At 52.3% G+C, this 26,271-nt stretch overlaps 1 protein-coding gene across 2 annotated transcripts in view; it reads left to right on the plus strand.

Annotated features, from left to right (window-relative positions):
* The window catches only part of prkcha (protein kinase C, eta, a), a 302,477-nt gene that overhangs the window by 182,191 nt on the left and 94,015 nt on the right, over positions 1 to 26,271 (plus strand). For both annotated transcript variants that reach the window (XM_072491907.1, XM_072491914.1), the window contains 6 exons: positions 1,383 to 1,557; positions 4,933 to 4,967; positions 6,641 to 6,723; positions 10,595 to 10,724; positions 11,705 to 11,844; positions 24,106 to 24,252. In XM_072491907.1, the coding sequence (XP_072348008.1) occupies positions 1,383 to 1,557; positions 4,933 to 4,967; positions 6,641 to 6,723; positions 10,595 to 10,724; positions 11,705 to 11,844; positions 24,106 to 24,252 (710 nt within the window). The remainder of the gene's footprint in view (positions 1 to 1,382; positions 1,558 to 4,932; positions 4,968 to 6,640; positions 6,724 to 10,594; positions 10,725 to 11,704; positions 11,845 to 24,105; positions 24,253 to 26,271) is intronic.

Here is a 26,271-nt window from a genome sequence, read left to right on the forward strand (position 1 = left end):
TTAGGAGGCAGACCCCACCTCCCCTTGCCTTGCCTGAGGCCGCCGTACGGTCCATTTGGTGGATTGAGAAGCCCTCTGGTTGTCGGGCACAGTCCGGTGAAGCAGGAGTGAGCCATGACTCCGTGAAACAGAGCACACAGCAGTCCCTTAGTTCTCTTTGAAAAGTGAGTCTGGCTTTAAGTTCGTCTAGCTTGTTTTCTAGAGATTGGATATTAGCTCGGAGTAATCTAGGCAGAGGGGCTTTGGGACCGCGTTGTTTCACTCTCACCTGCAAGATGCCACATAGGGACGGTGGACTTCTGTTATTAAAGCTACAGGTTCCGTGAGTTTAACAACTTACTTTTACTGCTGCTGTGGAAACTCAGAAAGCCTCATCTCCCTGGCATTGTCTTCCTTCTCTTGCCCTCGAATGAGAGAAAGGCCAGGATGTACCAGCCACTAAAACAGACATCCTAATCGGGCAGGCTGCACTTTCTGGTTGTACGGCAGATCTGCTTTAAACTGGCAAAAGAATTCAAGGGCATCGACTGAGGGAAAAGTTGTCTCGCAATCTTTTTACTGATTGGGGAGGGTTTGAGTCAGGAGAACAGTGCTGTGATTGTTAGTCTTTGTCAAACAGTTTCCTATTTGCGAAACACTTTTCCATTAAAACCGCACTCCTTCGAGCACAGAAAGGACTGTGGTGGTACCTATTGTGCCTGTGTGCAAAATAGGTCACCTTGATTATCACCTGCACCGTGCTTTGAAAAGATTAACGTTATATTTCCAGAACAGCAGTGCTAGTAGGAAGTAGCAAGAGTGACACTCATGCTACCATCGAAGAAAAGAAAAGTGGGTGTACTTTGGTCTAAATCTGAGGAAAGTTGCCAAAACATGGAAAGTGGCTGTCCAAATGAAGCCATGTAGGAAGATCAGTGCAAAACTGCTGCCGGATGATCTTTAATCTCATTGACGATAATGACATGAGGGGAGACAGTTGGTGGAGTGGTGTTGTCACTGGAGACCCGGGGTAATGCTCTGGTGACCCGGGTTCAAATCCCACCACAGCAAATTTACATTCAATAAAAATCTGGAATTAAAAGTCGAATGGTGACCATGTAAATACTCATCCGGTTCAAATCTGCCAACCTGGGTGTGTGACACCCACAGTGTTGTTGGTGATTCTTGACTGCCGCCTCTGAAATGGTCGAGGGAGTCACTCTGTGGGCAGGGACGCCCACTTCTCATGAATAAATACAAACGTAGGCTTGCGTATTCTGATTTAAAACACCTCCTTTACCTGGTGCAACTGCACGCGGTGGGGCCAGTTGGAAAAGAATGTGCTGGTTTTTGGGGAGGTTTGATGTCCCTTTTTAATCGATGTTTTAACAATTCTATTTTAGATCCTGAAGAAAAAGTGAAAAGCAATTCAAATGAAAGAGCCTTCAAGGAGCGCATATTTTCGAGGAAACGCCAAGGTGCGATGCGGCGCAAGATTCACCAGGTCAACAATCATAAATTCATGGCCACGTACCTACGACAGCCCACGTACTGCTCCCATTGCAGGGAATTCATATGGTAGGAAAGCTCCTCTGTTTGGTTACATACGTTAAATAAATACTGCGTTTTTTGTTTGAAGGTTAAAATCGTTAAAAGTGGAACGCCTGGCAAGGGCAGTCCAGAGCCATTACCCTTTGACCGGGAAAACGAAGGTCTCACTGTTTCAGTTTCCACACTGGAATGTTCAGCCACTCAGCACCTTGTGGGAATAAAGGAAATCAATAGTGACCCCTGATGTTGAAGTGTGTTCACTGCTACGCTTTTCTGTGTCACAAAGATAGACTCTCTCCTGCAATCATTTTGAAAGACTAACTACTTAAGGACGAGGTTTATTTGAAATAAAATGGAAGATTTATGCACCCCTTTCACTTATCCTAACAGCCGTGGCCTATGGCAGCACTATCCAAACTATTTTACAGTATGACCCATTTAAACACTTGGAAATTAATGTGGCCCCAGACGCCAAGAAACACAAAACAGCAATAAAGCAGCATTGTAACAATCACTATTTAATTCATTACAACTGTGAGGTTGATATGTTTTGGGACAGTGTCTTTTTTTTAAAAAATGATTTCACTGGGTGTGAGAGTCACTGGCTCGGCGAACATTCATCACCCATTGCCCTCGCGAAGGTGGTGCTGAGCTGCCCTCTTGAAGCACTGCAGTTGAGGTAAATAGAAGGGGGTAGTGTTACCTGCTCTGAAGGCGGTCTGACAGCAAGACTGGGTCATTTGATAGTTAGAGATTAAAGAGACCCAGCTTGTTTTACTGTGGAGAAAGGGCAAGGTGTTGGTGTTTAGAAACAATGGTGGAAGCTCGTGTGCTAACAGCGGATAGACTGAAAGTCTCCGAAGTACCAGAAAGGTGCTGAGAATGTTGAGGTGTAAATATTTGAGCTTTAAGCTGTCTAGTTAGTCCAAGATGAAGGAGAGTTGAGCTTTCAAGGATAGCTGATCAGCGTTTCTACCTAGACATATGGCCCAAGTGATTCATGCTGCCATAGTGATAGGCATTGAGATGGGAAGGATGCAGAGGAAGCCATTGTTAAATCAGGTTACAGGCTTTCCGAAATAATCACAAAATATCACAGACAGGTTAGTTTACCGGGGTCCAGGAGAGAGAGAGAGCAGCTAGAAGCCCAAAGTCTCTGTGGTTCACCACGAAGGAATACAGGTGGAAGCCTAAATTCATAAGGAGTTAAAATGAGGCTGGAAGATTTGCCCAGCTTTAGCTGGAGGGAGACATCTCCAGGAAAACTTGCACCATGAAAGACAGTTCTGGAGCTAGTTTCCAGATTGGAAGAGCAAATAAATCTGCAAAAATTAAGAATCATTTTGGACTAATTCGGTAAGAATTGAATCTACTGAAAGGACAGTATCATGTGTACTTGATGGTGGGTTTTCTCGGTTGCACTGTAAATAAAAAAGGGATACACTATTCTGTAAATTAAAGCAGGTTGCCCATAAAAATAGTGTTTAATAAAGTGTTTTTAGTCTAAATTGTTACAGTAAATGTCTTAAACACGAAATCTTGATGTGTCATTGTTTCAGCTATTAACCGGAAGTTCAGATTTAATTTTAGAAGTTATTGCTCCCCACCGGGATAGGAACAAATTATAAAAGTTCACATGTTATAGATAAGCCAATAAAACATCATATAAATATGAAAGTCTGTGATGGAAATTCCAGGGCCCCAGTAACTGGGCTGTCACTATTCATTCAATCCATACCCGACTCCATTGCTGCTACTCCAAGAGGCCACTCCAGGAAATCTCTGACGTATTTACATAGCTGCATAGTTCCATCACAACATGCCTTGTTTGGGCCACCGCAGCTGATCAAAGGTGGTATTTTTCCAGTCCCGCCCACCACCGTGATCTTCAGGTCCTGCCGAAACTCAGTGGACATTTGGCTGGCCCCACAGCAGGTCCTGCCATGATGGGACCAAAACATCTTGGCCAAATAGTCCAATGCCGGGGGTACATCTTGTGATTGGTTACCTCCCACTGCCTGGACAATAGGAGGGGGTTAGAGATTAATGTCATTGTCATTTTATTTCTCATGACCCCAGCTGCTGTTTCTGGTGTCCCTAATTGGGGTCAGGAGCCCATAGTTTGGAAACCACTGGCCTATGGTGTCATCTGGGGAAAATAGCTTCACAAAAGAGATTAACAAGTTAAGGCATTGCCAAAGTAACGCTATGGTAGCTAACAGCCAAGAGAATTCGGACTGCGGGAATTATTTCTTTATAAAGTGGGTGGTCAACATGTGAGCAGGTTGCTAGGAAGGGTGGTTGAGCTGGGGCACTGGACTGTTTTTATTCTTTCTCTGCATGTGTGCCTCACTGGATAGGCCAACACTTGTTCCCCATTCATAATTGCCCTTGAGAAGATGGTGCTGGTCAGCCACCGCCTTGACCACTGTTAGGAAAACAAAGGCAGCTTTAAGGGATTTATATTTGTATGGGTAAACAATCGAAAATAAGGTATATTTTTAAGTGTGTTGAATTTAATGTTTCTGTGCCTGGAAGGGTAAAACCTATAGTTAGATTCATGCTGGTCAAAGGTGTTTGTATATGTGGGAGTTGGTTTCAATTCCAATTGTAATTCTTTTGTGCTTGGAGAGGGCTACAGCCTGAAGAGTAAATGAACCAGCAGTGGTTGCTTACAGTTTCGGAGATATTATTTGAAATAATTGTGGAAATTGGTGTCTCGACCTCGGAGTTTGTATAAAAACCTTAAAGACAAAGGAGACCTGAAGGGAGAGGCGTAAAACCGGAAAGCGAAACCTTGCTGGAAGCAGCGGAGAGAAAGCATAATTTAAAAGAAGATTTGGAAGGACAGCTTTTGAATGTGGAATTTGAAACCACTCGTGTGGAAGCCAGAGTTCAGTGAGAGAATGTGGCTCACGGTATAAGAATCATCTGGGGGGGATTTAGAGGAGAAATCCATTGACATTCGCTTGGGTTCAGAGTGGAATCTTACCACAGTCATTTTGTGTGCTTAAAAGGGACTTTGTGTGTGAATGAGACAACTGTAGTTTAAGATGTACTTTGTAATCCATGTTTATTTGTGTGTAGTTGTTAAGGTCGCGGGATGGGAGTAAAGGAGCATTGTTTCCTAATCCAATTTTTCTATGTTTAATAAATGTTGCTTTTATTGCTTTTAAAACTAATTAGTGGTCCTGTGACTCTGTTCATCCACGTTTTATATTTTCTGTTTAAATAAAACCTACGGTGTTTTGAGCCAGGATTCTATTGTGGCATCTTCCCGCCCAGTTGTAACATCAACTGGGATCGTAACACCATGTTGGAGAAACAGCCAAATGTTGTAATGGAAGGATGCACGAGGAGGTCCCAACCTATCTGATAATTTTCATACTCTTTTACCCACAGGGGAATTTTTGGAAAGCAGGGATACCAGTGTCAAGGTAATTTATTTTAACTTACTGAAGCTGGTGAGGTAAATCATACATTGAGGAACGAACATTAAACACGGTCATGCAGAGGAACAATTTTTCAGTCAAATTCCCTGCTTTAAATAAATGATCCAGCAAAAAAACAAATATCCCGACTTTATCTGGGTTGAACATTTGTGCTTGTTCTTATTTTGACTATAACTTCCTGAAACAGAACCGAATGGCATTCATGAAATGGATGCGCCAGTCACTGAACTCCTGGAGTTGGCAGTGAGGCTGCCAACTTTGGCTTCTGGAAAATTTGGGAGCTTTTGATAAATATCTGGAGAAACGTCTGTGGATTAAAATGTACTCCCCCTCGCATCTGGAGTCTGCTAAATTTCTCATCAGAGGTTTGGCTGTTGCATCTTTGTTGACACCCACTCCGCTTGTGTGAGTGAAGAGCTGTCAATGATCACAGACATCAAACTGCTTCAGAATGAGTGAATTTCATCCCCTGTTCACTCAGCATCACTCCTGGACGTGGATGATGTAAGAACTGCAGCGGGATTCTCTGCCGGCGGAATTCTCTGTTGCGTTGGCAGCGCCTTTGCCTTCGCCCGCGGGTTTCCCGGCAGCGTGGGGTGGCCACAATGGGGAAACCCATTGGCAGGTGGCGGGAACGGAAAATCCCGCTGCCGGCGAGGGCGCGTCACCCAGGTAAACAGGACTGGCAGACCAGAGAATCCTGTCGCTTCTTTTGATCTTTTAAGAATATTTACAACACTAAACTTTCCTGAACTAAACAATTTCGCCATTTAAAAAAAACTTGCAAAAATGAAAACATGGGGCCCAATTTAACCGAATGGGAACAGAGTCCCACAGCAAGCGCGTTTGGCCGCATGTTTCCCGGCGTTCGCAACTCTGAGACACACTCTGCTATCTAACTCCCATCAGGTTAGATACGGGGTCTCAGTGGGGAATGCCTGCCCGATGCCGCACACAACCCCGTTTCCTGCACTGAGGAGCTACGCTCGCTGGAACTACAGCGAGAGATCGGGGTGCCATTTTTAAATGGCATTCTGATCTCTCACGCTCCCGGCATGATCCCTGAACCTCCCCCAAGCCCCAACTCACTATAAGGGGGTCCCTGGGCCCTCTCGCATAGGCATTCCCCAGCCCAATAACTGCAACGTGTAAAGTGCCAGCTTGGCAATGCCAGGGTGCCCAGGTGACACCAGCAGTGCCAGGGTGCCACCCTGCCCAGAGGGCAAGCACTTGGGGGTCTCCAATCCCCTGGGAGACCCCCACAAGCACCGGTCCACCTGGCCCTGTTTGTGGAGACCAGTACTGATCAGCACTCATCCGAGTTTTCCAAGGCAAAGATAGATCCCAACGCCTTGGTTACCTCAGGGAATTGCATATTAGAGTGAGACTAGCTGTCACGTTCTAATATGCAGATTTACCAAAAGGTGATCCTGCCCACAATGGGCAGGCTTCACATCACGATGTCGCGAGGCGTAGCGAGCCAGATAGATCCTGGGAGCGGAGTCCCCCATCATTTACTGGCCAGGCTGTGCCTCGGTGCGCTGCTTTCCAGGCGCAGTGTGGCCAGTAGATCGCGCACATGGTGTTCTTCAAAAAGGTTGGGAAAGTTTGAATGGGCAGTTTTGTGGAACTAACTCTCACTTCTCTTTGTTTCACAGTGTGTACGTGTGTGGTCCACAAACGCTGTCACCAGCTAATTGTCACAGCATGTCCTCGAATAAAGAAGGACAAGAAAGGGGAGGTATGAGCAGGATTGAATTTCTGTGTTTGAGGATGTTTAGACCCAGCCTGGATGAGTGTCTGTATGTATGTGTGGTGCTGTTACCACCAGCACGTGGGATTTCCAGTCATGAGTTCGCTTCATTTACAATGCATCCCTCCCGTATGTCACAAAGGTAAAGGTCTGGCGCATGGACGACATGGCGATGGCCGCTCCATGTTTGAATCCATGAGTTTGTCATCCTATTAGTTACTGTTGTTCCTTATCAATGAACTCAGCCAGAATCGATACCTTCATTTGGATTACCTTCCCCATCCCAAAGATGTACAGGTTAGGTGGATTGGCTGTGCTAAATTGCCCCTTAGTGTCCAAAGGTTAGGTGGGGTTGCGGGGATAGGGCAGGGGATTGGCCTAGATAGAGTGCTCTTTCAGAGGGTCAGTGCAGACTGGATGGGCCGAATGACCTCCTTGTGCACTGTAGGGATTCTATGATTCCATGATACTATTTTGAGTAAACGTTTATTGAGAAAAACAAGATGAGAGACATTTGTCTCCATGAGTGATTTCAAGGGGGAGGTGGGGGGGGTGGAATCCCCCTTTACAGGACAGCCTGTGACTGCCGCTGCTCCCAGGCAGAGACAGGGGGTCTCTGAGCCTGCCTGGAGCACTGGTCCACTGGCCTGCCACTGGGAGGCTGCCATCAGATAGTTGAAATCCCCCCCCCCCCCCACCCCCCGCACTCTGCCCCCAACGCCGCCATCCCTGGGATTCAGGGGGCTGACTGGAAAATCCCAGTGGCCCTCGGTTAACAGGTCTGTTCTTAATGAATCTGATCGACTACCCAGCTGATGTGGGTGTGCAGTCCTGCCACCTACCCTACCACCCTCCTCACCTCCAGGAGAATGGCCCGGGGGGGCGGGGGGGGGGGAAGAGAGCATGGTGCAGCAAGGAAGCTGGCACCACAGCCTGTGAAATCTAAAATATCCACCCCAAGAAGACTGTCCAACTGCACTATGTATCTGCTCCAGTTGCTATGCAACAGATAGGAGCCCACATCAAACTAACTTGGTGGGGGAGGTTCAATCCCTCCCCATCAGAGATTATCCATTAACAAAATTAGTTTCTTTCCAGGTGTCACATTATTATTGATCGAGGGCCGGACACTTTTGAAGCCCTTCTGTGGCCTTGTGGTACAGGTCGCTAATCTGCTAACCCCTAAACCGAGGGCAATGCTCTGGAGTTCCAAGCTCGAATCCCACCTCGAATCCCACCACGGGAGAGGGTAAACCGTCCTGCGGCAGGCGTGGGTGAGCTGAGATCCTCAATCAAAGTGTCCCTGTTCACCAGCCTATCCCAATCTGATAAATGAAGCACAAGCGCCCCCCGGTGGCAGATAATGTGAACAGTAATATTTCAATGCTCTCCATTTACTGACTGAAACCAGTGGCTGGAATATTCCTTTTGTTTTCACTATTCGTCTCAAAATGTTACAAGCTCCTGGAACCTTGTGACTGTAGCTTTTGGCAGTTACTCAAGGTGAAAATTCATGCCTGCCTTCTTTACTGAATTAAATCTAATCAGACATTTAAACTTTGTAGGAGTTGACAGGGTAGATCGAGTGAAACAATTTTCTCTGGTGGCATAAGCTCAAATTTCATCCAGGGCTTCTGTTGGGAAACACTTTCTCAGACAAAGGGTGGTGGAAATTTGGAACTCTCTCACTCACTAAAAGCTACTGAGGCTAAGGTAATCGAAAATATCAAAACTGAGATTGATATATTTTCAATAAGTAACGATATCGAGGGCTATGGAACGAAGATGGATAAATGATGCTGGGATACAGATCGAAATGCATGGTGGTACAAACTCTGGAGACCAAATGGACTTAATCCTGTAGTGCAGAAGGAAGAAAAGGAGAGAATGTTGAGCCCTTGAAAGAGTTAGAGCAATTGCAGATAATGTTGTCAAAGAAACCGTGTTGGCAGGGTTAAACCTTTCAGGTAAAGGGGATTCTGACTCATTCACAGCTTTAGTAAGATAGACATCCTTAATACAATTCTTGGCTCGCTGAATATTTTCATCACCCCCTGCTTCCCCCCAGTTTGGGTTTTCTCCTATGTACAGTATATGATTCTTCATGTGCATGAGCAACGTACGGCTGTATGTCATGTGGTCGGGGAGATTCCATGGAGAGGTGAAAATGGCAAGCGGGACTTGTTTGCAGGATTCCTGGCCCCGTTCCTGGGGATTCCACTTTTCAGGAGCGCCTTTTAAGGTTGCCGCCTTGTTCGGGTCACAGGCCTGCCCCTGGACTCCTGACATGACCAGCTTCATTGCGAGGATAGGCAAGCCCTAGTCCTCCACAATTTTCATGGAGTAGGGCCCAGCCAAAGAGAACCAAAGAGGTAGGGAACCAAAGAGCCATGGTTCATGACACCTCAGATGTTGTGACTCATAGCCTGGATGTGAAAACCTTTTGAAAGGTAAGCTCAAAAGGTCCCCCTCACACACCCAAGGCATGCCCTCCCACCCACCACAAGCCCTACATCCCCATGCCAAGGTATTCCCTGCCACCCACCCCACGTCCATTGTGCCCCCAGTGCCAAGCTATGGTACTTCCAAGCCCATTCGCCAACTACACACGAAAGAACCAATTAATCCCATAGTAACAATACTTTGGGGAAAAAAACTTCAAAAAGTAATTCATTGCTGACTGCTCACCTGGAATAAAACTCTTTTTTGCTAAAATCCGATAAAAGTGTCAATATTCCAGACCCTATATAATTCCAATAGCAGCAACTACAAGCAATTGAACCCTTTACCTTGTGTGAATAAATATTGTGAAATTGACAGAAGAGATTAGAGAGCCAGAATGAAAATCCCGTCTTTCCTGGTACTTTCTCCCAAATGTTCCCGACTTCCCACCTTGAAGATGAAAATCCAGCACATCATGAGCAGTTTGAAGCTCCTGGGAAGAGTAGGTTAGATTCAAAGGTAATGCAATGAATAGTAGACTGGACAATGCATGCACACACTAGGGCATTCCAGCTTGTATTTGCACTGGGGAAGTCATTTTATCCAGTGAGAAATTTTCCTGCAATTGTTCACTGTCTGGACTAATTCTGTGGCTAAAAGCACCATGTGATGGAATACTAATTGTATGGGCCAGCAAAGTGCCAGGTTCTATCACTACTCAACTCCGAGTCGTTCAATGTCAGCAGGGATTGTCGGAGGGGTAGAGTGGGGCGGGGGGAAACTGGCTTCAGTGTCTCCGGGGTAAGAGAGGAGGAAATTAACCCTGATTGAAATCTGGCAGTCGCTGCTGGTGATTGACTTGTTTAGACGCTGGGCAAAAGCAAGGTCGGGATTGGCCCCCGTGACTGATTGGCCTGCTGATCCCGGCACAGCCTCATGGGGCAAAGCACCAGAAGAACACATGTGAAACTGTGTCCTGTGGGTGGGTCACCGCCCTTAGAAGCGAAGATGAAAAAGGGTAGTGGAACTTCTAGAACGTTTTCTGAGTTAGTAATGGCATACCCGAGTGAGATTTGAGTGGTCTTTGGAGGGATGTGAATAATGCTGCTATCTATGGAATCTCTCAGTGACCATTGCATGCGACATACAGGTTCAAAATAGACAGCTTGTAAAAGGGGCAATGTCAGATAAGCCTACCTAACTTTCCTTTCCAACATCTGTAATGGATTACCTCTTTCAGACCAGAAATGGAACGTTTTGCTCATGTGGATGGAAGGTTAGATTCCGAATGGGAGAGGGGAACAAAACTTGGCATTGAAATTAAAATCCAGCCTTACATAATGGTTCCAATTGGAAAAATCTTTTTGTTTATCTGTGTCTCCATTTGTCTTAAATAATTGGCGATTATATTTACCAGGTTTGTGAACAAAGATTCAGCATCAATGTACGTCACCAATTCAACATTCACAACTACAAGGTGCCAACCTTCTGTGACCATTGTGGCTCTCTTCTCTATGGGCTGATGAGGCAAGGGAAACAGTGTAAAGGTAACCAACTCCATCACACACTCTTCTGGTACTTTGAGGTAAAAAAGAAAAGTAGAGTTTGCACAGACTTACAGAGAACAGGATTGTCCAGCAAGAAAAGTGGTCCCACACAACACTTTTCAATATACTTCACGGTGAGCGAAGCAAGGCACATTTGATGACTTGTTTGAAAAGCTATTTGAAAAGAGGTGGACAGAATCCTCCAAAATCCAACGTTCATCTAATTGTGTGTTGCTGGCATAATAACAATTGCTGTGCCCAGCCCCCCCCCCCCACACAAAGTGCCATTCATTGTGTGATGACGCTTTCTTTGACCTTTTCATGTAGAGTTCCATCCCACAGAGTGAATGGAAAGGATGGTTTCTGATCAGAAATGCAATCCTCTTGATCAACCTGCTGTCGTTGGAATGGTATCAGGAATGACTAGTAAGGATTGTGATCGGGCGTAAATCAAGCATGCACAGTGTAGCAATCCATTCCACCGTCCTTATACAACTCAAACTTTGGGACCAAAAGAGAAAATGCTGGAAAATCTCAGCAGGTCTGGCAACCCTCCTGAAGAACAGGAAGCCGCAGGATGAATTACATCCAGGACATTATCATAGAATTGTGGTAATGAAACAAAAGGCTTGTAGTGTGGCCCCACTAACACTGACAATGAGCACAGTGTTATCACAACAGCTTAATAGATATCCTAACCATATAGAAATCCTGAGGTCATCCAGACTCCTTTGTCAAGGGAAGAAATGGCCTGCTGATGGTTGTTTGAAGGGAGTCATCGTGACAGAGAGCTTGTGTTATTTCCTGTGTACTTATTAAGTGCTTGTCCACATGGAGGTATTAGAAAGTATGCTGGACGTGTAGACTACCACAGCTAAGTTTTTATTCCCCCTTTGGCACTTTTAAGCTGTCAGCATTTCTGACTGGGACCTGTTCTCTGCGAAACATTGATGCAAAATCACTTTCTCTCCTTTTGACAGTTTGCAAAATGAACATTCACATCCGCTGTGAGAACAACGTAGCCCCGAGCTGCGGAGTAAACTCTGTGGAACTGGCTAGGAAGCTGGCAGAGATGGGACTGAGTGCAGGAGGCATATCCACGTTAAAGAGAAGACAGACGGTAAGGATGCTGACCTGCTTCTGCAGTAATTCTAACTTTGGATTGTTTGTCCTTGTAACAAATGATGAATAACACTGGCAGTGATGTGGGGCGGGATTCTTCGACTCCCTGCCGGGTCGGAGAATCGCCAGGGGGCGGCGTTAGTCCCGCCCCCGCCGGCCGGCGAATTCTCCGGCACCGAAAATTCGGCGGGGGCGGGAATCGCGGCGCGCTGGTCGGCGCCCCCCCCCTCCCCCCTGGCGATTCTCCGGCCCGCGATGGGCCGAAGTCTCGCTGCTGTCATGCCAGTCCCGCTGGCATGAATCAAACAACCTACCTTACCGGCAGGACTGGCGGCACGGGCGGGTTCCTGGGGGGGCGCGGGGCCACCTGGCCCCCACGGTGGCCTGGCCCGCGATCGGGGCCCACCGATCCGCGAGCGGGCCGTTGGGGCACTCTTTTCCTTCCGCCTCGGCCATAGCCTCCGTGATGGCCGATGCGGAAGTCATCCCCGCGCATGCGCAGACTTCCGTCGGCCGGCGAAGCCCCTTCGGCCCCGGCTGGCTTGGCGTCAAAGGCCTTTCCCGCCGGTCGGTGGTTCGCCAACCACTCCAGCGTGGGATTAGCCCCTCAAGGTGAGGGCTCGGCCCCTAAAGGTGCGGAGAAATCCGCACCTTTGGGGCAGCCCGACGCCGGAGTGATTCCCACCACTCCATCCCGCCGGGACCCCCCCGCCCCGCCGGGTAGGGGAGAATCTGTGGTCTTGCCTTGGCTGCCCCAATCTCTCCAATTACAATGTTAATCACACCACATAAAGTGCCTCCTTGGTTCGAAAGTGTTTTGGATTATCCTGAGATTGTGAAAGAAATGAAAGACATTTTGTCAGGCAACTGCACACTTCAATTGGTAGCCTTGCCTGTCAACAATTTGCATTAGAAATCCAGCAGATCATTTTCCAACTATTTTAGTTATAATGGCCAAAAAGTGATGGACAGCACAAATTTCAAGTAGATGCTTCCGTGGGGCATTGCTCCCCTTATGTTACGGAACTACGGGCTATCCAACCACATCGGTTTTGTTCCTCAATGCAAGAGACCAGGGGCGAAATTCTCCGTTAGCGGCGCAAATCCGACTTGCGTCACGTCGGAATAATGGGTCGATAGTCTCCGGCCCGAAATGGGCTAGCAGCGACGTAACAGGATCCGCGCTTGCGCAGTGGTTCACGCCGTGCAGCGTCATACGCGCTGCACGGCGTGACGGCTCATAAGGCCGCACTGCTCCCCCCCACCCGACCGGAACACCCGACCGCAACACCCGACTGGATGGCTGGCCGTCGCTCAGCCCCGAGGTTCGAGTCACGGGATGTGGAGGCGCTCCTGGACGCGGTGGAGCAGAGGAGGGACGCCCTGTATCCCGGGCACGGCCGCAGAGTTGCCCCACGCCACAGCCGGCGTCTGTGGAGGGAAGTGGCAGAGGCCGTCACCGCTGTGGCCCTGACACCACGGACAGGCACCCAGTGCCACAAGAAGGTGAACGACCTCGTCAGAGCAGGCAGGGTGAGCCTCCCCATATCCCCCCTCCCCCATATCCCCCCTCCCCCATATCCCCCATATCCCCCCTCCCCCATATCCCCCCTCCCCATATCCCCCCTCCCCCATATCCCCCCTCCCCCATATCCCCCCTCCCCCATATCCCCCCTCCCCCATATCCCCCCTCCCCCATATCCCCCATATCCCCCCTCCCCCATATCCCCCATATCCCCCCTCCCCCATATCCCCCTCCCCATATCCCCCCTCCCCCATATCCCCCCACCCCCATATCCCCCATATCCCCCCCTCCCCCATATCCCCCCTCCCCCCATATCCCCCATATCCCCTCTCCCCCATATCCCCCCTCCCCCATATCCCCCCTCCCCCATATCCCCCCTCCCCCATATCCCCCCTCCCCCATATCCCCCCTCCCCCATATCCCCCATATCCCCAAGTGAATCCAGCCCTAACCTTAACCTCTGCAATGCACGCGCAACCGATGGCGTGCATTCATATACCTGCCTAACACTGTTGCCTTTTACCCCTGCCCCCCCTCCCCACAGGAGAAGCGTGCACACAACAATAGGGAGCATGTGAGGACTGGAGGAGGGCCCGCTGATGAGAGGCCACTGACCGTACACGAGGAAAGGGCCCTGGAACTGGCTGGCGGACCTGAGGACCGGGAGGTTGCTGATGCAGAGGTCGGGGGCGTACTAGCGAGTGAGCCCCTCCCCCGTATCACCTGATCACTGCCTGATGTCTAACCATGCATGCTTCATTGTGTATCGCAGGACCAAACGTCCAGGCACCCATCCCCGCAGGTGCAGACCGCCCGCAGGATGCCCCTCGGAGACCACAGGAGACGGAGAGACCCGCACCCTCCAGCATGCGACGCCCGCAGGATGCCCCTCAGAGACCACAGGAGACGGAGAGACCTGCACCCTCCAGCATGCGACGCCCGCAGGATGCCCCTCGGAGACCACGGGAGACGGAGAGACCCGGACCCTCCAGCATGCGACGCCCGCAGGATGCCCCTCGCACACCACGGGAGACGGAGAGACCTGGAGCAACAGGGAGACGACACCCCCGTCACGTGCGGGAGCGACCACCCAGCGACGAGGGGGGCAGCCACAGGCCCCCGTCACATCCGAGCCAGGACACCACTACCCAGGACACCACTACCCAGGACACCACTACCCAGGACACCCCTACCCGGGACAGCACTACCCAGGAAGACAAAATACCGGACAGTGACTCAGAGTGGATGGGTGGAGACGAACCCCCACCCCAAAGTGCCATGGACTCAGAGTGGGACGAAGAGCACGACACAACGCCACTGCTGTCACCAACACCCTCCACCATCGCAGAAACACTCACCACGGTTGGGCACTTTAGTGATGAGGCGTCTGGTACACTCACTGGTGCGCACAACACAGCCGTCCCGGTACAGCAGGTGGAGATAGGAGCAGCAGAGGGACCGGGCGGTCGGAGGGCAGCCCAGCCCAAGCGAACATCTGCCGCCCAGATGGATCCCGGGTTCCTGCAGTTACCACACCCACACATAGATCCGGTGCAACCACCGACCCGGAGACGAGCGAAGAGGGTGACGGGCGGCTTGCGGCGGCTGCGGTCGCAGGTGGAGGAGTCCACCCGTGTCCAGGAGCTGGGAGTGGTGCCGGTCATGCGTGCCACCCAGGCCGACACCGCACGGGTGGCGTCCGCGGTGGAGGCAATGGGTGCGACGGTGTCAGACATGGGGAACGGTTTGCGAGGCCTGGGGCCTTCCGTGCAGGCGGCGTCTGTGGCCCAGGAAATGGCTGCCCTCTCACAGGAGGCCATGAGCCAGTGCCAGATGGCAGAGGCGCTCAACGCCATAGCCCAGTCTCTGCAGGCCATGGCCCAGTCTCAGCAGGCCATGGCCCAGTCTCTGCAGGCCATCGCTGAGGGCATCGGCGCCAGTGGCCATGTGCGAGCCGGCGTCGCACTGTCACAGACAGGGTTTGCCAACCCCCTGGGCTCCATGGCTGCAAACCTGCAGACCCCTGTCGATACCAGCACGGGCCTCCAGGACCGGCAGCGCCAGATGTCGGGGGGGCGTCGGATGGCCAGTCCGTTCGCATCCCCCACCCATGTAGAGGCCTGGGGGCCATCGGGCACCCCGAGGGAGGAGGAGGTGGTGTGGTCCGTCCCGGCTCCCTCTGTAGGGGAGGTCCCGGTACACCGCGACACCTCAGACTCCCCCCCCCCTTCCGTCCCAGGTGCATCGGGTGGGCAACGGGCAGGACAGGCTGGCAGCTCGCCATCCCAGTCGCCCGGGCCGCAGCCTGGCCCATCTAGGCCAGGACTCCCCAGGAAACGGCCGCCAAAGGGATCCAGTGTCAGAGGGCAGGAATCACAGGAATCCACCTCCAGTTCTGCTGTACCGTCTGGGGAACCACGTAGACGTAGTCAAAGGGCCCGTAAGGCCAAACAATTAGACACTGAGTAAGTTGGCACGGGTGCAGGGCACAGATGAGTTTTAGGGGCTAGGGCACGTGCATGAACTCCTTTGGTTATTAAAGTCAATGTTACACCTACCGAAGCTGCCTTTGTGCTCTGTCCAAAGTGTGCGGGGGTGTCATGTACGTTGAGCGCAAGTGTGTGTGTGAGGGGTGGTCTTACCTCAGCCCCAGGTGAGTCTGCCCCCTTCCCCCTGGGCCACCATCAACATCCCCCGGGCAGAGGACGGGACCGTGCGCTGCAGTGTCACAGCCGCATGCAGGGATGGTCCGGGTGGATGGTGGTACTGTGGCCATGGGTCAGACATAGTCCAACGATGTAGAGCCAGGAGCTCATCGCAGGGCGGGTTGTCATCATCCTCCATGGCCTGCGATAGACACGCGTCCACCCGCAACTGTGTGAGCACGGCCCGTTGTGCCGCAGGTGGATCGGCAATGGGGGGGGGGGTGGTGTGCATGCGGGTGGGGTGGGTGGGGTTGGGGAGGGGGGTGAGGGTGCTGGGTAGGTGGATGGGTGGGGGGTGTGGGTGGTCGGCTGTTGCCATGGTGTGCGGTCTGTGGCCATACTACCCGATTCCCACGCCCATCTAGTCAGTGAAGCGGGTGTCTATCAGTCTGTCCCGTGCCCGCTGGGCCAGCCGGTAACGGTGGACAGCCACTAAAGTGTGTCTACCCCGTCTGCCCTGACCATTGCCCCCATCCCCCTCATCTGGGGAGGACTGGGCCTCTTCCTGCTGCTCCTCCACTCCGCCCTCCTCTGCCTGCGGCACATCGCCCCTCTACTGGGCTATGTTGTGCAGGACGCAGCACACCACAATGATGCGGCCGACCCTATCTGACCGATACTGGAGGGCGCCCCCAGAGAGGTCCAGGCACCTGAAACGCATCTTCAGCACGCCAAAGCACCTCTCGATCACTCCCCTTGTCGCTACATGGGCATCATTGTAGCGGTTCTCCGCCTCATTGTGTGGCCTCCGTATAGGCGTCATCAGCCACGATCGCAATGGGTAGCCCCTGTCGCCCAGCAACCAACCCCTCAGACAGGGATGGCGTCCCTCGTACATGCCGGGGATGGATGACCGCGACAACACGAATGAGTCGTGTACACTGCCTGGGTGACGGGCGCAGACGTGCAGGATCATCATGCTGTGGTCGCAGACCACCTGTACGTTCATCGAATAGGTCCCCTTCCTATTAGTGAACACGGCCCTGTTCTCTGCAGGTGGCCGCACGGCGACGTGCATCCCATCGATCGCGCCCTGGGCCATGGGGAACCCGGCCACGGCAGAGAAGCCCACGGCCCGGGCATCTTGGCTGGCCCGGTCCACGGGGAAGCGGATGTAGCGGTGCGCCATGGCATATAGGGCATCTGTCACTGCCCGGATGCACCGGTGCACCGAAGTCTGCGATATGCCGGACAGGTCCCCACTCAGTGCCTGGAATGACCCCATTGCATAAAAGTTCAGGGCCACCGTAACCTTGATGGACACGGGGAGAGGGTGTCCCCCGCCAGTGCCACGCGGTGACAGGTGTGCCAGCAGGTGGCAGATGTATGCCACGGTTTCCCGACTCATCCGGAGTCTCCTCCTGCATTCCCGGTCCGTGAGGTCCTGGTATGACTGCCGGGGCCGGTACACACGGGGCGCCCTCGGGTGCCTCCGTTGCCGTGGGGCCGCGACGTCCTCCTCCCCCTCCTCGTCCTGTCGGTCAAGTGTCCCTCCAGCCTGGGCGGCTGCCGCCTGCCCCTCTGCGGCAGCCTGCGCGCCTCTCTGGCACGCTCCTCCTCCTCCTCCTCCTCATCCAGGGCAACATAGACATGAGCGGCTGCCACCACGGCGGCAAACATTGCTGGATGATCTGAAAACATGACGGCCTGGTGGGGGGGAGGGGAACGACGACATGTCATCATTGCCCATATCCCCTCCTTCCCCCAGCCAGGTGGCATGGACCGCATGTGTCCAACTGTTGGAGGCTGGCACCTGGCCAGGTGGACCAACTCACTTGCCCTCCCATCCCCCTCCTCGGCATGGACCTCCCCCCCAACCTCCACCCCAGCACAGACCCCCCCCTCCCAACCTCCACTCCGGCAAGGACCCCCCGCCCCCCAACCTCCACTCCGGCACGGACCCTCCCCAACCTCACCCCGGCACGGCACGGACCCCCCCCCCAACCTCCACCCCGGCACGCACCCCCCCCCCCCAACCTCCACCCCAGCACGGAACCCCCCCCCAACCTCCACCCCGGCACGGACCCCCCCCCCAATCTCCACCCCGGCACGGCACGGACCCCCCCCCCAACCTCCACCCCAGCACGGACCCCCCCCCAACCTCCACCCCGGCACGGCACGGACCCTCCCCCAACCTCCACCCCAGCACGGACCCCCCCCAACCTCCACCCCGGCACGGACCCCCCGCCCCCCAACCTCCACCACGGCACGGACCCCCCCCCAACCTCATCCCGGCACGGCACGGACCCCCCCCCCAACCTCCACCCCGGCACGGACCCCCCCCAACCTCCACCCCGGCACGGCACGGACCCCCCCCAACCTCCACCCCGGCACGGAACCCCCCCCAACCTCCACCCCGGCACGGACCCCCCCCAATCTCCACCCCGGCACGGCACGGACCCCCCCCCAACCTCCACCCCGGCACGGACCCCCCCCCCAACCTCCACCCCGGCACGGACCCCCCCCCAACCTCCACCCCGGCACGGATCCCCCCCCCCCAACCTCCACCCCAGCACGCCCCCCCCCCCAACCTCCACCCCGGCACGGACCCCCCCCCCCCCAACCTCCACCCCGGCACGGACCCCCCCCCAACCTCCACCCCGGCACGGCACGGACCCCCCCCCCAACCTCCACCCCGGCACGGACCCCCCATCCACCTCCCTGGCACGGACCCCCTCCCGGCACTCCCCCGGAGCCCAGCCTACTCTAACCACCGCCCCCCCCCCGCCGCACACACACACACACACAACCCGAGACACACCTCTCCTCACGCAATCAGACTGCGGCCACGCCATTGCCTGCCCAGAGCCAACCCCCCCAGGCCGTCTCTCACCTCCACGCTGGTCGGCGTGAGTCTGGAGCACCGGGTCACGCCGATGAAAAGGAGGTTTAATTTACGTCGACGTGAACGGTCAATAAGTCGACGGGACTTCGGCCCATCCGGAAGGGAGAATATCGGCAGGCCGAAAATCGCCTGCCTTGCGCAGACCCGTGACTTTCTCCGCGGCAGCGGCGACATTAACGCCCCGCCGACTTTTCTCCCTTCGGAGACTTCGGCAACCAGTGGGGGCGGGATTCACGGCGGCCAACGGCCATTCTCCGACCCTCTGGGGGGGTCGGAGAATGACGCCCCAGACACAGACGAGGGGCGCAATTCTCCCATCGGGAGTCTAAGTGGCGACGCCGGAGTGAAAGCTGGAGTGTTTCACTCCGGCGTCGGAGCCTGCTCCCAGCCCCCTATTCTCCCGCCCCCGGGGGGCTAGGGGCGGCGTCACGTCATTTACGTGCGCCGGGCATTGGCGCCACGTAAATGTCGCAGCCGGCGCCGCGTGTGGTTGCCGTCCTCCCCGAGTCCGCCCCGCAAGAAGATGTCGGATGGACCTTGCGGGGCGGTGGAGGAAAGGAGGTCCTCCTTCAGAGAGGCCAGCCCGCCGATCGGTGGGCACTGATCGCGGGCCAGACCCCATTTGAGGCCCCCCTGGTGCAGGAGCCCCCCTCCACCTCCCCCCCACAGGCCGCGCGCCCCCCCCCCCCCCCCGCGTTCCTGCGCTGTTCCCTCCGGAAGCGACCAGGTGTGGACGGCGCCGGTGGGAACCCGTCGTGTTGGGCAGGCCGCTCGGCCCATCCGGGCCGGAGAATCGCCGCTTGCCCGTTGCAAACGGCGAGTGGCGAATCTCCCAGCGGCCAGCCGTGATCCTCACCGCGCCGGTTTGGAGGGGGTGGGAGAATCACGTCGGGGCGGCGTGGGTGGACGCGCGCGGCGCCCCGACGATTCTCCCACCCGGCGTGGGGTGGGAGAATTCCGCCCAGGTTCTGTCTTTCACTGGTTTATTCAGGCATGCAGGGGAGCCCGTGTCCACAAGATGGCTTCCAGACTCCCCAAGTGATACATTGCAACGGCAATGATACTTTTGCTGAGCATACAAGTAATTTACACAGACCAATCAAAAGTATACATTTGTTTCTGAAGTCACTGATATCCAATTACAGCTAATTGTTCTAAGTAATTAATTTATGCCAGATGAATATAGTTGACCAGTTACATCGTCAAAACACATGTCCATTATAATGATCAGTCATTAATGGAGCATGCCACATAATTATATTTATCAGCAGACACACATCTGGGGTCCTTGACTGTTACCTGAATCACCGAGTGGATTATCAAAGTTCCCATGTTCTTGTCCCTTGTTCATCTTGTTTGTGCAGCCCTTCTGCAGCCATGAAGATTTCATAGCAGCTTCCCAGGGGGAGTGCTGCTGCATTCAATGATTTTAACCCCTTCACCTTAAATATAAATTCACATGGATCTGGAACCAAACTGTCCTGTACGCACGGAATCTTTAGAACTCGATCGGGTCTCAGTGGGAGGTACTGGGACGGTTCGGATTCGGGCCAGGCTTCATTGACTGGGTCAGGTTGCTGTCTCAGGCTCCTGTGGCAAGTGTACGGACGAATAGGACAACACAGAGCACAGAGTCTCGCTCTATGCAGACGACCTGCTTCTGTATGTATCGGACCCATTAGAGGGGATGGAAGAAATCATGAGGATTCCAGGGGAATTTGGTCCGTTTTTGGGGTATAAGCTAAATATTGAGAAAAGTGAGGTATGCGGTCCAGGCGAGGGGGCAGGAGAGGCGATGATCAGGAAGTGGGTGGTGGGGGAGGGGTCGGCATGGGAGCATATGGAGGCGGCTTCATGCAAGGGCACCAGTCTGGGGATGTTGGTAACTGCGCCTCTGCCGTTCTCGCCGGCACGATACACCACCAGCCCCATGGTGGTGGCGGCCCTGAGAGCCTGGGGGGCAATGGAGGAGACATGTGGGAGCAGAGGGAGCATTGGTCTGGTCCCCAATCTGTAATAATCATCGGTTTGCCCCGGGAAGTATGGATGGGGTGTTCCGGATATGGTGGAGAGCAGGGATTGAGAGGATGGGGGATATGTTTATAGAGGGGAGCTTTCCGAGTATGAGGGCGCTGGAGGAGAAGATTGGGTTGGCGAGGGGAAACAAATTCAGGTATCTGCAGGTGCGGGACTTCCTATGTAAACAGGTGTCAACCTTCCCGCTCCTACCGCTAAGGGGGAATTCAGGACTGGAGAGTTTCCAGAGGGTGGGTAGGAGAAGGATGCATCTCGGACATTAACAAGGAACTTATGAGGTCAGAGGAGGCACAGACCGAGGAGCTGAAGCACAAGTGGGAGGAGGAGCTGGGAGAAGAGATAGAGGATGGTCTATGGGCGGACGCGTCCGCAACATGTTCCAGGCTCAGCCTGATACAATTCAAGGTCGTTCATCGGGCTCACATGACAGTGGCCCGGATCAGCAGATTCTTTGGGGTGGAAGACAGGTGTGCAAAATGTGCGGGAGGACCAGTGAACCATGTCCACATGTTCTGGGCATGTCCGAAGCTTACGGGATTTTGGCAGGGGTTTGCAGATGTCATGTCCACGGTGTTAAAAACAAGGGTGGCACCGAGTCCAGAGGTGGCGATTTTCGGGGTGTCGGAAGATCCGGGAATCCAGGAGAAGAAAGAGGCAGACGTTCTAGCCTTTGCTTCCCTGGTAGCCCAGAGACGGATACTATTAGCTTGGAGGGACTCAAAGCCCCCGAAGTCGGAGACATGGCTATCGGACATGGCTAGCTTTCTCTGTTTGGAGAAAATCAAGTTCGCCTTGAGAGGGTCACTGTTCGGGTTCACCCGGAGGTGGCAGCCGTTCGTCGACTTCTTCGCGGAAAATTGATCGTCAGCAGAAGGGGGTGGGGGGGGGGGGGGCGTTAGTTTCGCTTAGAGTAGGGGGTTAATAAAGGTGGGACCTGTAAGGGAGGGAGACGGCTTTTGCACTATGTTTATAGTTTCATGCACATTGTTTATTGTGTTGTTGTTATAATACCAAAAAATACCTCAATAATATGTTTATTAAAAAAAAAAAGAACTCTATAGGCTCAATCAGTTTATCCAGTAAGTGATTTTCTTTCTGGAACTCACTACCGGAGGAGGTAGTGGAAGCAGGGACGATAGGGACATTTAAGGGGCATCTTGACAAATATATGAATAGGATGGGAATAGAAGGATACGGACCCAGGAAGTGTAGAAGAGTGTAGTTTAGTCGGGCAGTATGTTCGGCACGGGCTTGGAGGGCCGAAGGGCCTGTTCCTGTGCTGTACATTTCTTTGTTCTTCTTTGTTCTTTGATTAAGCTAGACACACCAAGAATGTCCCACATTTGATCCCTGCTCTGTGCTGAGTAGGGTGATCTCCACTGGAGCATCAATCAAACCAGTTCTATCGCTGTTGAGTCAACGGATCTCCACTGGGGCAGTCAGCCTTCAACAGTTAGCATTTGATATGCTGTGCTGGAGAGCAAGGCATTGGCCTTGGCTTCTGCTCCAGGTCGCCGCCCTGGTGGCCGGTGAGAAGAAGATTGGACTCAACTGTGGTGTTCCGGATGCACACATGAGTAAGCAGCACATAGACGGGTCCCAGAGGATGTCCGGCAAGGAGTCAAAGCATTTTGGAGAATAATTGGAAAGAAAAGAGCAATGCGCTGAGTTCTGGTGGTGAACCCAGAATTGTAAGGGGTATGCGTGTAAATGTGCACACAGCTAGAATGGAGCTTTTCTTCTCACATCTAAGTGTCAGGAGCATTAATGCTCTGTAATGAAATGTATTCTCTCCTTGCTGTGTAAGTGCACAAGCGAAGAGCATTGTGCTTTGTATGGCATGCAGAAAGGGCGTCGGGCGCTGTGCACCAGATTGGAGGAATGGAATGAAGAGGAAGAGATGGACAGAAGGGAAAAAAATGTGTTTCAACATCTCTGTGTCCAGATTGGTGTCACTGTGAAACCTGTGACAGGAGTAAGAATTATCATAACAAGGAACAATGTTGCTGCCTCAGTGCAGAGGGGATTTAGGTGACCTGGTGTTATAATCCAATGTTCATTCACTGATCAAAGGATGAATCTGGAGCCAGTCTTTCCTTAACATAGGTTTATTCACAAAACCCAGGAGGACAGGTGGGCACGAACTTCTTTTCCTTCCCCTCCACCCAGATTCAAACCAGTTCTCATATATACTTCAGAATAATGCCCCAACCGTACCATTTAGTAACAGTTGCTCTCACTATAACTAGAGCTTGCACTACATTGTGAAAGGTTTGCAACATTAACACCCGGTAATGAACTCCAGGTGATGGGAAAATATATCAGAAACTTGGGCTCGGAGAGATCAGCCCTCCCAAGTTTCTGGGGGCATGAATTTTCATTATTCCCAATTTGCTCTCCTCTTGCATGAAGCTCGCATCAGCAGCACAAAGTTATAAAATTGAGGCCTGTATGTTTAGGGGCTGGTTTAGCACAGTGGGCTAAATAGCTGGCTTGTCATGCAGAACAATGCCAGCAGCATGGGTTTTATTTCCGTATCGGCCTCCCCGAACAGGTGCCGGAATGTGGCAACTAGGGGCTTTTCACAGTAACTTCATTGAAGCCTACTTGTGACAATAAGCTATTGCTATTACTTACGATGCAGATCTCCAACTCTATATTCCTCATTAAAGGAGGCTTGTGTGTTATGTTTCAACAGAACACAAAATTCCATTGTTGCAGGTTTGTTTTCAAACTGTGTTTCCGACAATAGAAACATTACTAGTGTTGGTGTCGTGTTGCACAAATTACGCTCATGGCTGTAATTCAGTCACAAAGCATCGGATTAAGAAGTTTACCGCGTTAAGCAGTTAAAAGGAAAAGAATGGCAAAGCTTTGCAGAAAGAGCAGATGTGGGAATAATTGGTAGCTCTTCCAGAGGGCCATCATAATAGCAATGGCTGAATGGCCTTTCTTTGCTGTCTGATTCTATGAAGTAGTATTGTCTGTCAGATTTGTTATTCGTGAGTCTATCTCTGTTCCCTTCAGAAAACATATTTTGTTTCATTCTTTCGGTTATGCAATCCAGGAACATTTATTAGTTGATGTTAGTTATTCAGTTCCCTGTGTATTACATTAACTCTTTACACATTCCTTTTCTTCAAAAAGAGGCAGAGTCATAAGAACCACAAAGAAAACGAGGCCCTAGATGATACAGTAGACAGCAGTAACAGTAACAGCCAGCAAGTACAACGCAAACTGGGCATTGACGACTTCACCTTCCTCAGTGTCCTAGGGAAAGGCAGCTTCGGGAAGGTAAGTGACTATCTGCTTTGACAAGCAAGAGACACATTATGATGCAAAGCTGAATATTCTTCTGGGCTGGGGGAAACCCGATCTGTGCACTTTTGTAGCTCACACCCCATTTCTGTCCTTTCACACCAGGGTCAGGTTGAACATGCAGTTTGTGGGCCGCTTAGATGGAACACCTTGGTTCCCCAACACAGCAATCCAACCCAGCTCCCCATTTACCCCCATACAGCCACACCATCTCAGATGACCTATGCCATCTCTATGCCCCCCATGCTTCCTCTATGCCCACTTAGAATGTCAATGCCATTGCTATGCCTCCCATGTATTCTCCATAGCAACTGACCCCCAGGAAATCCGATTTTCCTCCGTTTTCCCAACCCGCGCCATTTTCATTTGGCCTATTTGCACCTTGGGAATGCCCAGTGTGCACACATGCCACTGCTGAGACCGGGATCCTCATTTAAATGGGGGACAAAAACCGGATTTTCCTTTGCGCACCATTTTCATCAGGTGGTGTGGGGGCTTGGCAGACCAATATAAGCATACTGGGTTTCAGAGTTGGGGATGAAAATGGAAAACTTAAGGAGTTGGGAACATTCTGAAAGGTGTGTGTAAAGTATTTCCCACCTTCAAATATCATTATTAGCTGCTGAATTATGATTTCTCCCTACATTGCCTATAGCAGATTGCTTCCTGATAGTTATCCCTATCCCAATAGCGTCAGTGTTGACATCAGGAACTCCCAACATAGGAATCGGCTAACATTACTCTGCAATACACAATGATGGAATAATGTGTAAGCGTGGTCAGTACTGTGAGATGTGTGTAGTAGTCTTTATCCTCCTTCATGTCCTCCCTCTTGATGGCACAATATTGCATTATACAAATTAAAGGATTGTTCAGCAACAACTTCTATTTTGTATACCACCTTTAACGTAATGAAGCGTCCCCAGGTGCTTCACAGGAGTTTCCAAAACAATGTACGCTGAGGAGACCCAAGGGAAATATTAGATCCGATGATGAAAACTATGGACAAAGACCTATGTTTGAAGAAGGGCCTTAAAGGAAGGCGAGGAAGGGAGGGAGCCAAGGCACCTGAAGGCACGGTCTCCAATGGTGAAGTCATTCTGTTAGAAAGGCACAACAGATTTGGAGGAGCACAGATATCTCAGGGGATTATGGGGTTAGAAGAGATTGGGGAGGGGAAAAATCATGGAGGGATTCCAAAACAAGAATGAGAATTTCATAATCAAGATGTTGCTTGACTGGAAGCCAGTCTGGGTCAACGAGCTCAGCGAGTGATAGGGCTGTGCGACTTGCTGCAAGTTAAGACATGGGCAGCAGAGTTTTGGATTGCCTCATGTTTACAGAGGGGAGAATGTGGGAGACCAGCCAGAAGTGTGTGCAATAGTCAAGTCTAGAGGTAACTAAGACCAGCCACCCATAGGACTCCCCGGCGCGGAATGCTCCCACTATTTCCCACAATTTCCGCCCGCCAACATGGGACTTCGCCCTGGCGGGCCCAATCCACACCTGACCTGACACCACTGCACCCCTCCTTCCAACACACCCCGAGGCCTGAACCCAACTCCCCCACTAGCGCGACCCATCCTGAGGTCCGAATCCTCCCCCCACCCAACCTTCCATCCCCCCTAAGCTCAAAACCCTCTGCGAGGCCCAATTTCCCCCACTGACACCCTGCCCCCTCCCCTACCCCCCACCTCCCGACTCCTGAGCCAAGGTTCGATCAACACTCCAACCTCCCCGACCTCAGATTCTCCCCATCTCCCACCCAACCACCTAAATTCTATCCACAACCTTCTCCCTGGCCTGTCAAAAATCTTTCAATTTCACAGGATCTTTAAACTTACCTGATTTGCGACAGCAATGCCGTAACAAATGGGCATGGCCTCTTTCACATCAACTCTCTTCGACTTCAGTGCTGGGCCCCGGGGATTCTCGGCCTGTGTCGGAAGGTCAGGCAAGATAGGATGGAAGAAAGATTGACATAAATAATCGGGC

Source organism: Scyliorhinus torazame, chromosome 2 (genome assembly GCF_047496885.1).
Source record: "Scyliorhinus torazame isolate Kashiwa2021f chromosome 2, sScyTor2.1, whole genome shotgun sequence".
Classification (NCBI taxonomy): Eukaryota; Metazoa; Chordata; class Chondrichthyes; order Carcharhiniformes; family Scyliorhinidae; genus Scyliorhinus; species Scyliorhinus torazame.